Source organism: Periophthalmus magnuspinnatus, chromosome 1, assembly GCF_009829125.3.
Source record: "Periophthalmus magnuspinnatus isolate fPerMag1 chromosome 1, fPerMag1.2.pri, whole genome shotgun sequence".
Taxonomy (NCBI): domain Eukaryota; kingdom Metazoa; phylum Chordata; class Actinopteri; order Gobiiformes; family Gobiidae; genus Periophthalmus; species Periophthalmus magnuspinnatus.
Genome location: NC_047126.1, coordinates 10,047,627 through 10,061,214, shown reverse-complemented (window position 1 = coordinate 10,061,214; position 13,588 = coordinate 10,047,627). Strand labels below are relative to the sequence as shown.

General features: G+C 40.8%; 2 protein-coding genes across 2 annotated transcripts; both read right to left on the bottom strand.

The window, feature by feature from the left end:
• Positions 1 to 264: 264 nt before the first annotated feature.
• On the bottom strand, positions 265 to 3,852 carry atp5pd (ATP synthase peripheral stalk subunit d). The gene is made up of 6 exons (XM_033973704.2): positions 3,778 to 3,852; positions 3,076 to 3,202; positions 1,306 to 1,402; positions 965 to 1,036; positions 781 to 843; positions 265 to 442 (listed from the first exon to the last, which is right to left on the bottom strand). Exons 2-6 carry the CDS (start codon positions 3,195 to 3,197, stop codon positions 311 to 313), a joined length of 486 nt encoding a protein of 161 aa, XP_033829595.1. The 5' UTR covers positions 3,198 to 3,202; positions 3,778 to 3,852; the 3' UTR covers positions 265 to 310.
• Positions 3,853 to 5,112: 1,260 nt separating this feature from the next.
• Positions 5,113 to 7,302, bottom strand: LOC117377310 (homeobox protein MSX-2-like). The gene is made up of 2 exons (XM_033973695.2): positions 6,485 to 7,302; positions 5,113 to 6,053 (listed from the first exon to the last, which is right to left on the bottom strand). Exons 1-2 carry the CDS (start codon positions 6,849 to 6,851, stop codon positions 5,641 to 5,643), a joined length of 780 nt encoding a protein of 259 aa, XP_033829586.1. The 5' UTR covers positions 6,852 to 7,302; the 3' UTR covers positions 5,113 to 5,640.
• Positions 7,303 to 13,588: the final 6,286 nt, after the last annotated feature.

Genomic DNA, 13,588 nt, shown 5'->3' with positions numbered 1-13,588 from the left:
AATAGGGAAAGATATGCATTATAGTTTCAGTTTGGATTATCTACTCATTTCACTGCCATCGCCTTGGACAATCTAGTCTATATCAAGCATATGACTATATGATATGGTTTACATGCGTGCATTTTCTAAAGACAAGATGCCAGATATGACATCTCTTGTAGTCTACAGACACTAGCCTAAAAGTTGATTTTTGAAGCAACACTGCCCCCTGTGGAAGGAATATTCAATAAAATAATGTTGGCAGAGAGAGCAAAATTCAGTCAATTCCATTTTAAAATACACATTTTATTTTGAGAGAAACAATACAGATTTACAGCTCGGAAATTGGCTTATGAGGCCAGTATGGGTGTTTGACCTTGTCCAGTTTGGTCTCGGGGAAGGTCTCATTTAGGTCTTCTATGGTCATCTGGTCAAATGGGATCATGTTGTTGAATTTATCCAGCTATAAGCAAAAAATTAAAAACTATTAAAACTGTATTACATTGAAATTCAAGACGGCTATTAGCGTCTAGTCCCGCAGTCATCCAGGCAGGTTACGTCACAACAGAAAATTTAATTCTGTCAACAGGGCAAAAGGTTTTTAAAGTGAATAGGTTCACTGCTCATTCAAGTAGCTTCTTTAGTTCTTACGAGATTATATGATGAGAGTATAATCCCTCAGTCATCCAGGAACTGAAGAAGCTACTTGGATGAAACTTATTCACTCTCATTCCAAAAAAAAACCAAAAAAACAACAAAACACATATCCAGTTTTCTGTTGTCAAGACTGCCATGCCTCACCTCTTTCTCATAGCTGGCAATGCGAGCCTTGGATTGCTCAATGTAGGTTGCAGCAGCTTGGCTCTATAAAAGAAACAATTTCAAGCATATAGGGTTAGGGTTTAGGGTTAGGGTTATTATTGTTACCTAGTTTATACTAAACATTACAGAATTAATAAATCATCAATTGTAAAAGTGCACTTACAGCCTCAGCCTCCTGAGCATTGATCGCACTGCTCTGTGTGTCAACAGGTTGAGGGATACTCACAGCTGAAAACTGAAAGAAAATGTAAATGTTAGACAATGCACCCAGATACAGGGTTTTTAAATAATAAATGTTATAAATGTTATAACTAATTAAAAATATCACTATTGCTGCAAAAGGCCACTGTAGAATAATGAAATTAAGTTTACAGAAATTATACCAAGCCCATGATCAAAGAGCATCTGCCAATAGACATCAGAGACAACACGCCAAACACAAACTCCTCAAACACTTGCGCTCATGAGCATTCACTCACACTCACACAAGCTCAATTTACTTACCTTCTTCTCAAACTCATCAACCATGCCAGGCACTGCTATTGCTTTCCTGTACATGTTCCAGTCAATGGCAGCAGGACTTTCTGGGAGGGAAGCTAGTCTGTGAGAGGGACATAGAAAATATCGGCTTAAAAAAGTTATCAAATAGGGATGCAGTGATACCAATATCGGGTAACGGTCCAATACCATGCACCAGTATTTGTACTCATACTCATCAATGGGCTGCCGATAACTAACTGTTCTGCACATTAAGCTCAGCTTTAATCATATGTGACTGTCGCATGAGCTATGAATTTTTTTTACGACTCTTAAAGGTTTTTATAGTTCACAAAAGATAGTCCAGTGCTTATGTTTCCAATAGTGGCACGCTAACATTGCTAAGTGGTGCTCAAGATTATTTACTTGCGCATGCAATGTAATTTATAGTAATTGACAAACAAATTTAGAAACTGGTTCACAGGTAAAGCATGTCTACTGGTGTTTGTATGTTTTTAGTGCAATTTTGCATGCTTTTTTTTTTTTTTAATATTTTTTTTTACAGTGTATGAACATGTATTGTGCTCTGCGTCCTGATTGACTAAGGGACTGTAGACCATTGTCAATCAATCTCCTCCATGCCGTGTCTCCTGTACAGTACAGAATGCGTTCAGCTAAATTTACATAAATGTAAATTTGACACTACAGCGAAGCGGCACCAGGACAAAGGGGCACAGTCAGAGGAACTGTGAAATATGTGTGAGTCACTACAAATTAAACAAGAGAGAAATGTGAGAAAATGTAAATGTTGTCTGAGAAAAGTGTATAAAGTGTGTGGTGAGGGGTTTTACAGCTTTAAAACATATATAATAATTATAAATGAGATAAATGAGGGACCACTGTAAATGATACTGGAATTAGGCCTAACCACAGAAATTTCAGTGGAAATTTAAAACAGCCTCTTAAATAATGTTGAAAAAATTCAAGATTTAGCGCTATAATCGAACCCCTGTAAAAATAATGTCTGGTATCAGTACTCGGCGAGTACTCAAAATGATGTACTCGTACTGGAAAAAGTGGTAATGGTACATCCCTACAATTAAAACTACTATTGAATAGATTTTTTTAAAATGTATATTTATTCCATACCAGATTGTCGGGTGATTGTTCATTTGTCATACCTAAACATATTTCTGCTCTGTTGGCATATCATCATTGATCTGATATCATCTCCTCTCAAGTCTAATACAACTACTACATGATAAATAATTAATAATTATTAATTGATAAACATCAATAAACAATCATAATTTGCACTTGTAATGCACTTTACAGGCTTGTCAAAGCCTCTCCAAACCACTACACCACTCATTATTTATTCACTCTATACTGTGGTGGTACACAACTATTGAAGCTGGTGCTGCCCTAGTAAAACTAAAGGAAGAAAGATTGCCAATCTGTGCATCAGAACACCACCAGTGAGTAAGAAACCATGTTCATATTAGGCAAGGTGGATGAAGTGTCTTGCCTAAAGACACAACAACAGAAAATTGTCTGAGTGGGATTCAGACCTTTGTGTTGGTGGATGCGTGCTGAAACCACTGAGCCGCATGGGTCTAGTCGGACTCGCACCTAAAATCAAGTCACTTTACGGTCTTAAGTGTATTTTTTTGCAGAGTCTTGTGACGCTTCAATACTTGAGTGATCGCCTTTTCCGTCAGTTTTCTGTGAAGCATTGTATAAAAATTGACATGGCGTCTGGTGCTGACCATAAAGGAACAATCGCTGAACTCTTACTTTGCAGCTATGGCATCACTCCGGGTTTTCAGAGCATTAAACATGCCCTTCTGGTTTGGTGGCACTCGCTCAGCAAATGCCAACCAGTCAATGGCTTTGAGTGCTACCCTGCGGCCGGCCATAGTGACTGCAAAACACAGAAAGAAACATTGTTAGAACTTTGACTCCAAACAATTTAACTCAACATGGATGAACAAAATGTACAGTACGCCTATCTGCTAGTCATAATAAGCAATTATAACACATATGCGGTTTTAAATAACATGGGACAAAAATAAAAAGCCTGCTTTAGAAAACTGAAGACGACACTCAAAAAACGGGAATAAAAGGTCCGAACAGAGACAACAAATGTACGTGTGCGACCACTAAATGCGACAGGAGGATTTGACAAATCTGAATATTAAATAAGCATTACACATTACATGACAGGGGAGAAAATCATGGTCTGATAATACATAGACTGGCATAATAACAGTTTACACAGAGATGTTTCAAAAGGATTTCTGGCTAAACGCGTTAGCTTGCTAGCCAAGGTCAGAGCAGATTTCCATAAAGGTCGGGTGTTTTTATAGATAATCGAATACAGGTATTAAACTGTCACATGTTTATGTGTCGCATATATACATAGACCTGACGGTGCATGTTATTTTTAACAATCTGCGCTTGTTTTCATTCACAAAGCACATAGATTGCAGCACTCACCTCGCTGCGCTGGGCTCGTCTGTGACAGGAGAGAGGACGGAAGTAACTCTTCTTCTGTTCAAACAAATGCAGCTGGTTCACATGTGCCCCCTGTTGGACACGCGATGCATTTACGACATGACCACGGTGATGTGTTTTCTGTCTCGTCTTTATCTTAGCTTCCCGCACACATAATGCTATTACTCTACAAAAGCTGGACACTGACAAAAAATAGGTAAGTTTTGTCAATTATATTAAATATAACTTAATAAGCTTTGATCATTTAATGTCCCTCTGATAGTCTTTTAAGAAGAACAAAATATCATGATGTGAAGCCTAATCTAGGCCTTAATTACAAATATGTATATATATATATATATTTTTTACTTAACATCGGCCTACTTACACGGCCCGCAAGTGCAATACAATAAACAATCTGTTTATTGTTTACGTCTTCTTTTATAATATTTAAAATAAATAATATATATAGTTCTATTTGGGTTGTAACTTGCAATGAAACCACAGGCTGAAAGAATACAGAAACTTAAATCTAACTTAAATAATAATTGAAATAGCAGAATACAGTGGCAGGTACATATAGACTTTTGTAGGCTCAAAAAAGGCTACATCTATGAGGTTTATTTGCAGGTAATACAAATAACCCTCTAATATCTTTAAACAGACAGGCTGACTTTGTTTATAAAGAGTTTGGGAACATATGAGCAGGGGCCTGCAGCCTGCTGCTCCTCCTTGTAAAATTGGCATCTAGAAAAGTGACAACCATTTTATGTTTCTTAGCCGATTACTTAAAATATAATCTGAAGAATTCAAATGGCAGTCGCAAGCGCATAAAAATCATAGTTGCAGATGTTCAACCTTACTATTTACTGTCCCTTGATCACTCACTCACTCAACACGCAAATTCAAATTATAACAAACTGGCATGTAATGCCATGTATTTTGGAGGTTAATTTAGGAAATTATATATATATATATATATATATATATATATATATATATATATATATATATATATATATATATATATATATATATATATATATATATATACACACATATATATACATTTATGCAAAACATAAAACTGATATAACAGGGTTAGAGGCAGAACACATTCTCAAATTCCATTTAAATATAATAATAAAAAAATTCAAAATGCATGGACTGCAAAACAATGCTATTTAAAACCAATGTAAAAATGTAAAAATTGATTTCATTGTGATATATTTTGGTTTGCAGCTAAACCGGCACACACACTGTGTTTCCACTCTGTTACTTCACTTAGTGCACATAACACATTTATTAAAACACATAAAAATGATGAGGACCCCTGGGCATCTTGTATAATGTTTATTTACTAAAATTATTATTATTTTTTTTACAAATTACAAAGTTTTACATAGAGACGCAGGATGTACACAGTACAGATACAAACAGTTTCAATAAATACCACTGTGCGCATCACAGAGGCACAGGATCATCCATAGTCCACATGTGGCCTATGTACATTTTCAGCATACAGTAAGGCACTCCATACAGAGTGTCTAAACACGTGTAAGAATATAATCTCCCATTTTAAACAGGCACCAAACAGTGACTGGGACACAGCAAAGGAGCTCAAGTGATACACTGATCTTAAGGCACTCCACCTTTAAGTACTTTGTTGCTTAAAGCTTCCCTGTCCATTATTGCAGAGTTTAAACGTCCACAGTGAGACCTTTAAGGCGTGTGGCTTTAACCTGATTAAACATGGATCATCATTTATAAAGGAGAAGTCACAGACGACTTCAAAATCTGTAGTTACAATTATAACCGTAACAAATGCTTTGTCCTTAGTCTTTTTTCTCACATACAGAGGGAATACTAAGACAGGTAGTACATCCCATAGGCCACGGGCCCACTGAACAGTCCTGGGACAGGCACGCTGGGCCGCGGGAAGCCGCTGGAAGGGCTCCAGGCCGGAGAGCCCACGTGCGCTCCAATTGGAAAAGGCAAGGCAAAAGCGGGCAACACGGGTTTGGAGGCCAGTTTGAACTTCTCCAGCTCGGCCTCCTGCAGCCTCTTCGCCTTGGCCCTACGGTTCTGAAACCAGATCTTGACTTGAGTCTCGGTCAGGTTCAGAGAGTTGGAAAACTCGGCCCGCTCTGCGATGGAAAGGTACTGCTTCTGCCGAAACTTGCGCTCCAGCGCGAGGAGCTGCGAGGTAGTGAAGGGCGTTCGAGGTTTGCGGTTGTTTTTGTGCTTGCGCAGAGTGCACTGCGTTGGGCTCGAGCTCCCTGCAAGAAAAAAACAAAATGATAAATATTAGAATTATTTGTGTGAATTGGTATTAAGGGTAATACTGTGGAGTAGCCTTCAGCAAGACCAGACACCAAAACAGAAATCTGGACCACTGTCTTTCCACTGAGGCCTCAAAAACATTATAGTATTTTTCAAAATGACTTATAAGCCTTATAGCTAATAAAAACAATAATGTAGGTCTATATAAATCTGAATACCATCTGGTTTGAAATGTAGTCTGGGTACTTCACACACATTATGGTGCTTTTTAACATTTCAACAGCAAATGTGACTGTGCGTAAAATATTAGCCTGCCCATCGTCCTTTCGTCCCAAAATACATTCTTATTAAGCGTATTTTCTCCAGTATTACCATCCGCAGAGACAGTCTATTGCATCTAGTCCAGTATCAATTATAATGAACTTACTTGGTGGAGAGGAGAAGGACGCCGTCTGGAACCAAGTGCTCTGGTCTTTGTCGCTCAGTTGCGCGCTGTCTTCGCTGGGAGAGAGGGAGGATGAACTGTGCGCGCTGTCTCCGGCCGTTCTTTCCGTGTAAAAAGTCCTTTGAGGGATCTGTGGCTGTTGTGTCCCGGTCTTATTGAGAGCTAGCGCTAAGTCTGTGGAAGAGTACGAGCTTCGACAGGTGGTTTTCTTAGCGATGAGAGACTCCACGCTGAACGGGAGACTGCTCCGGTGAGCCTTGTATCCTTTCTCCGCGCTCATGTCTTTGGGTTCCTCATTGTCTACGTCCTCTTTTCCGTCGCGTGACGGTGAACCCTGTCCGTTATTCATGTTGAAGCGTCCGTACGTGTCGGCCCGTCCAGAGAAGTTAGTTTGAATCCGGAGTTCAACCTTGTCAGTCTTGTCAATAGTACTGACCGGACGGGGGTCGTCTATAAAAGGGCAGGGGCTGTTTTACTCCACCAAAGCCTCCAATCAGCAGCACGGAGTGACATCATGACGTTGTAGAGCTGAACGCTGATTGGCCCAATGCCTCGCAAAAGGAACATCAAGAGGACTTTGAAAGGAAGAAGAAGTTAATCATACAGACCCCATGCGGTGCGCGCCCATTGAAGGCCCTCACAAAAGTGGCTTAGACCAATTTTAGCGCAATTAAGCAGTGGGGAGGACTCCTGGCCATTTCCATCCATTAGGAGCAGCGTCCTCTCCTACTGTATGGGAACTAAAGAGCCCCACTGACATTATCAAAGCGAGACTACCTCTATCGCACTTCAGAGGAGCGCGTCCTTTGAAGACAAGCACTCTTTAGTATTTACAAACTTTGTTTATAGGATGGCCCGCGGCATTAAACCTAATGTAAAAACTATTGTAAACCCAAAGAAAAGCGACATAAATTGATTAGGTCTGAGCGCTGGTCACACAGCATTACAGCAATTTAGGAGCTGTCATTCGCTCGTCTCGCGCACAATGGCCCAGAAGCAACAGGCGTTTCTCCTCTCTCCAGGTCAGAGCATTTAATAAGCCAGACGAGTTGTGTTGTGCGAGGCGCCAGACTCGGCGGGATCAAAAAGGAAGATATACCTCGCGGGGAGAGAGAGGGGAAAGAGGAGGGGAAATAAAAGAGGCGAACAGTTAACTCCACTTAACCAATTGTCCTGCAGATATTTCATAGTCCACTGCGTGTAGTGCAGGAAGCGGGGGCGCACCGAGGCTCTCAGTCACTCAGTGTTTTTAATGTTTAAATGATGGACCGGGAACAATGGAGTCATTCTCCTTCAGTATTTACAACAACTGCGCTTTGGGACTCAGAGGTGCGCCTCTATCAGATCAATATCAGATCAGACCCTACTAATTGGTTAACACCGCACTTATCTGATCTATTATCTCTACTTTTACAATAACACCAATTAGTCTCAGTGACCGACTGAGTGCTTACGTAAACGAGTTAACAATTCACAATCAAACCAATCCCGTTATTTACAGCCCACGTCACGCCCAAACCACACTATTAAACTGAAAATGTGGTTGATTGACTAAACAGTAGAAATATTTATGTTGTAGCTGCACGTGTTGGGACAATTGTAGCCTCATAAAATGGACACAAAGTGATATATGCAATTGTGATATGCCTAAGTCTACTGGTTTCAGAGACGTTTAATCAGCTAAACTCAAATTAGGCCACACTGTGTTAATGTATTTGTACTGTGATCCCAGATAACAATGACAATGTGGTGACCTTTATTTATAGGCTACTTTATGAAATGCACAAAGGATACACCAGATACAGCTCAACAGGACTCTAGACACCAGTGAATAGTTGAAAGAAACAGTTTGGGTTCAGCTCAATGAGTCAACTTGAGTCACTCCTGATGTTTTTGCCACTGGTTCATTTCCTTTGTGACACATGGGTCTTTCTGCCTTTGAGAAGTCCTATCTAATCTCCCTATACAGCGGTATATGTACATACACTATAGGTCCATGGGTTACCTGGCGTCCCTGGCCTCCTGTCCTCTGCTTCGCCCCGATCCTTTGGGCCAAAAGACATTTCTGTAACAGCGTGCAGGCGGGTGAGGGGTGTCAAAGGGTGTTAGGGAGTTTGAAAGCAGATATGAGCCGCCAAGGTTAGACAAACTCCACGGGAAGAACTCTCCTCTCAGCTGGCACCGCGCACGTAAAGATTTTCACATGTTCAAGCGCACTCATGTTTCAGCTGGACCACTTAGACACTTGACGATGTGTAAAGGGTCACGGCTACATATAAAACAAACCAGGTCTCAAACTGTACATTTAGTGTAGACACAAGCAGACATCAGTCAAGCAGATACGTTGGTTAGGCCCGTCACGTTAATTACTATATCGACTTATCGTTCAATATATGGGACAATATATTATGGTTATGGGGCTGAGTATTTATCATTGTTACATTTTCTTTGCAAAGAGTGGAGAAATTTGTGTTATTTTTGTTGTAGTACGATATGATTTGAGCTGTAGAGGGGTGAATAAGTCACTTCTACGGCTAATTAATGGTTCATTCTGCTATTTATGTGTCTTTTAGGTCATGTTTTTTAATGATACTGTCTATTTAAAAATGGTTTACTGGGATTATCCTGCTTGGTTTTAATTCCGTCGCTGGGAAAAGTAGTTTCAGTATTATCGTTTATTGCAATATTTATGTGTAGAGATATATTGTGCTTCAAAATGTGTTAACTCGCCCATTTTAAGTTAGGTTGTGGTAAGTTTCTTTGGCATGAGTAATTCTACAATAGAGTGGAGACAAAATGAACTGCTTTTTCCAACTCTTAGGCGAGGTCACACCGTAGGGAAAAATAACCAATTGATTATTTTTGTTCAAGAAAAAAGTTTATGTCCAATGCTGTTCCTGAACTGAGAAAAACGGTGGCTCCCTGCATGACTAGAAAAGGATTTGATTAAAATAACAGTAAACCCATTGTTTTTAATAGCCCTTTTAACAGATAATATATTTTACATTTGGTGATCAACATATTTTAGAAAACCATCTAAAAAAAACATCTAGAAAATTGCAAATCACCAAAACAAAAACGAGCTAATTATGTCCTAAAAGGCTAATCCAACTCCTATTATAGATGCTTCAAAAATCCATTTCTCTCTAATGTTGTTTTTCTTCCCTTGGTTCCCATAAATGTAACAATACACGTTTTCACTTTTTGCCTCATCATGGCTCTTATATGAATGTGAGGCACACGGCAAGGCACTTTAGCTATTTGGACAGGATTTATGGAGTTTGCACAACGCTGTGGAAAATATTTTGACCTTTCATTTGACTTAACAAGTTGATCCCGTCCACATCAGACCTGCTTGAATCCTGCACTTAAATGCCAGTTTGACGTGGCCTGCCAAAGCCACTTCCTCTTGCGGCATCAGCGTGCCCTGTGTTCCACTGTAATGAGGGAAATATTCTCCAACTGAACCAAGCAAATTGCCTCCATCATGGCTTCTTTTTTGGGGGTTGTAAAAAAGCAATTAGCCAATAAAGAGTCCAGTGGAGCTTTTAGTTACAACCAGAGCGAAAGACTTCTACACAGACACGTTACATTGAGAATCCAAACAAACACGAAAGGTGACAATGCGATTGGCAGTTAGGTTTGGCCTGCCCAGGACCATAGAAATGCACATTCTTGAGGAAAGTGTGTAGACAATACGAGTGGGCGAGATCGGTGCAGAGCTGTGGACTGGGAGCTCGGTGTGGCTGCTCTGTGGTCACATTCACCAAACCAAGAATGTAGCCACAATCACACACACTGCTCATAGCCAGGGCCCTGCAAGAGCGCAGCAAGAGAAGAGCTGTGACACTGCTGGCTTTAGTCCACACCAAGCCAAAGAAATCACAGCTATTTGCTCAGGCTCAGTAATATCGAATATATACACGCTATAACATCCTGAGCTGTAAAACATATATCGGTGCCGTTACAGACACTGGTGTTATTGAGGGATGTTTGCATGTATCGATATTGATAATTATATTCTGATTGTTTATTTTTCTATGTATAAAAATACTAAACAAATTAAGTTAAAGGCGTGGCTGTTATTACAATAAAAAAAGTACAACAATGTATGCTATATCTGAGAAAATCTGAGGATATTTTGTTGGGCCTTGATTTTGAAATACTGATATCAATATTTGTAAATATTGGTGATCTTCAAGACGAATTTTGGATATTGGTATCGTCTGAAAATTGGACCACTCCCCAATATAAATCTATTTGTCATTTTGATCATTGTTAACAGGATAACTTAACTGTGTCTTTGTTGATTCAATAAAATGTTTTTGAATAGTTTTGTTTGGTTAGGTTTATTGACCTCATGAGTAGTCTGTTAAAATGCTGACAGAAACAAATAGTTCACTGCACAACAATGTATGTGTATATATAAAATACTGGAAAATAATGATTGACTCCACTGAAGCACAAACGCATTCATTGATATTGTTAACTGTTCTCCACTACTTTTGGTCAACAACATTTTCTTTATAGATGTTTATTATAGATGTTTCCATATTTAATTTGTAAAATGTGTGTTATTCCCTTGTTAAACAGTGGACAAAACAGCCCAGGTCCAAAGTGACAGAGCTTGTCTGATAGTAATAATGTTATTGCAGGCACTAGAGGTCACAACGAATGTGAGTGTTTGAATATCCTGAGATTACAATTTCAAAGTCCTCCCCATGAAAAGTGGAACAATGGCACCGGGTGGGAAGTTAAGAAAGCGGGGGTCTCTTTCAAATAAACATGCATGGCCCGCTCCTGAATAGGGCTTTTGCACAGAGCAGCCGGATTGGTTCTCAGAAGAGACCCACAATCATGACCTGGCTCAAACATGGAATCAAAACTCAAATATCTTAAAAGTTCATTTTGTAATCCAGCTATTTATGTCCTCATTCCTCCTACCAGGAGAGGACGGGAAAGTAGATGGGGGGTCAGAGCTGCCCCCGTTTGTGTGCTATTGCTTAATGAGCCTGAAAATACAATTGCAGTGTTCTGGCTGTGAAGGAAGCCTGCAGGCTAGTGTAAATTAGCCGCGCGAGGAGGAAGCCCAGAGGCCGGGTCTTGCTGAGCGCTGAGAATAGAGAAATAGGAAAATCCTGTTAGCTCAAAGCCATTGAAGGCATCACGGTGCGTTTGTGGATGGAGAAATGAAGCCGAGGACACTTGTTGCACACAGGAGCATATGGGACATTACTGAGGTTTTTGGCTCATCTCAAAGCCATAATTCCAGTTTTCGTCTCACAATAGCCCTTTTCAGCCACTGCTACAATCATCATTCAATTTAATTTTCCATTCTTCTGTAGATTCCGAGGCAGCGTCCCACACTGCACATGTTCTGCTCTTTTGACCGCTCCGCTCGGCATCTGTTGCTCAGTGTCTGCTCATATCTGCATTCTAATGCTCATATCCTGCTGGGATGTTAACTTAAGGCCCACAGTAATTGATGGCTTCCACACTTCAGCATAGTCCCCCCTTCTCCCCTCTACCCTGCCGATTGTTGATATATCTGAGTGGTTTGGGGGTCTTTCACTCACCCATTGTTCTTTTATGGAGGAATTATAATAGACTAAAGGATGGAGAGAAAGGGCAGAGGCAGGGGGGACAGAGAAGGGCTGAAAAAGAGAGTGCTGCTGATATTTAGTGAACTCCAAGCGGGACTATTCTTTCTCTTTCTGCAAGTTTGGCACATGCCTTCTGTTACTAAGTGGCAGTGCTTTGAAAGAGGTCCATGCAGTGGCTCCAGTAGGTGCCTGGACTTACAACCCTGGCAGCTGTTGTGCTGTCTCTGCGTCTATAGAGCGCTCTCCACAGGTGAGCTCCACTGTGCAGCTCCCAGTCTCCACTCTGTTCAATGGGCCTTTCTCGGGCTTTCAGCAGCAGCACAGGCACGCACTCAAAACACTGCAATTATCTTTAGCCATGGTTCTGCCCGGATTCAAGAGCACTGATTTATACTGGGGTTTGCTACTCTGCTCCTCCTCTGCTTATGCGTGCTCTGTTGTACAGTGGACAAGCATAAATAAAGATTTGCCCGTTTATTTAAACTAATTGAACGCTGATCTCTTCTGTAAATGCTTGTTTAGCCTGTGTTTGTCGCCTGCCATCACATAAACTGTGTGTGAAATGCAGCACACTGCAGTGGTTGGCTCTTTATTTGTTTAATGGCACAAGTGGAGTCTAAAAGCTCTCATCTGGGTTGGTAAACCACTCTAAACAATGTTGTTGTTTTGGTTTGGACACATTTCACCAGCTCCTCCTTTTCGCGTTCTTCAGTGAAGAAATATTTCACTGTTTGCTTTGGTCCTGTTTTCAGCGTTGTGAGCATTACATATGACTCTAAAGGTGTGGTGCCTCTTCACTCAAAGGCCTCCACTGTTTCCCCCAAACTGCTGCCAAGCTGGGCTATCTATTCATTTGGTTACTTAAGTGTAATTGCTCCCCTTTGAAGCCTCAGAGAGGCAAATGATTTGCTTTGGCCTCGGGGCAGTAATGGTCACCGAGCCAGCGACCCCCTCCTGGTCTGAGAGCGTCGGAGAGACCGCGAGAGGCCAGCTCCCATACGGAGAAGAAATAATACAGCCAGGGCCGCTCAATTTCACCTCCTTTTCATCCCATTCTTTGAAAACTTTTTATTAACAACAGCTTTCTCTCTCATAGCGGGCGCCAGAGAGGGAGGGGCGGTGGTGAGGGAGGGGGCAGAGGATATCAGCACGCTGTCCCCTTCACACACATCATCAATAGTGACAGGTCAAGGAGGCAGTGAGAAAACACTCTGCTCCACTGCTCTAAACAGCACTCATGTTTCATCTGCAGAGCCCCGGGCCTGTCAGCTCGCCCACTGTCCTCATAAGTATACCTATAGTCTTTATTGTGCACATAAAAGTGCCTGTGATTCACAGGGCTTCACCCGGTGACAGTCTGTGGAGCTGCGCGGCACAAAGAGCCCATTTAATGCTGAAAATTACTGCACCACTTACTGTAATTGTCACAATTGTGAGCGCATTGACATTGTAATCTCATAATAAGATAATGGGGTCGAAACTG

Coding starts and splice junctions, on each gene's coding strand:
- atp5pd (XM_033973704.2), bottom strand. CDS start 3,197: ATGGCCGGCCGCAGGGTAGCACTCAAAGCCATTGACTGGTTGGCATTT. Junction 1,403..3,075: donor AGTGATGCCATAGCTGCAAA/GTAAGAGTTCAG, acceptor TCCCTCTCACAG/ACTAGCTTCCCTCCCAGAAA. Junction 844..964: donor ATGCTCAGGAGGCTGAGGCT/GTAAGTGCACTT, acceptor TTTCTTTTATAG/AGCCAAGCTGCTGCAACCTA.
- LOC117377310 (XM_033973695.2), bottom strand. CDS start 6,851: ATGAATAACGGACAGGGTTCACCGTCACGCGACGGAAAAGAGGACGTA. Junction 6,054..6,484: donor GTCCTTCTCCTCTCCACCAA/GTAAGTTCATTA, acceptor TTTTTCTTGCAG/GGAGCTCGAGCCCAACGCAG.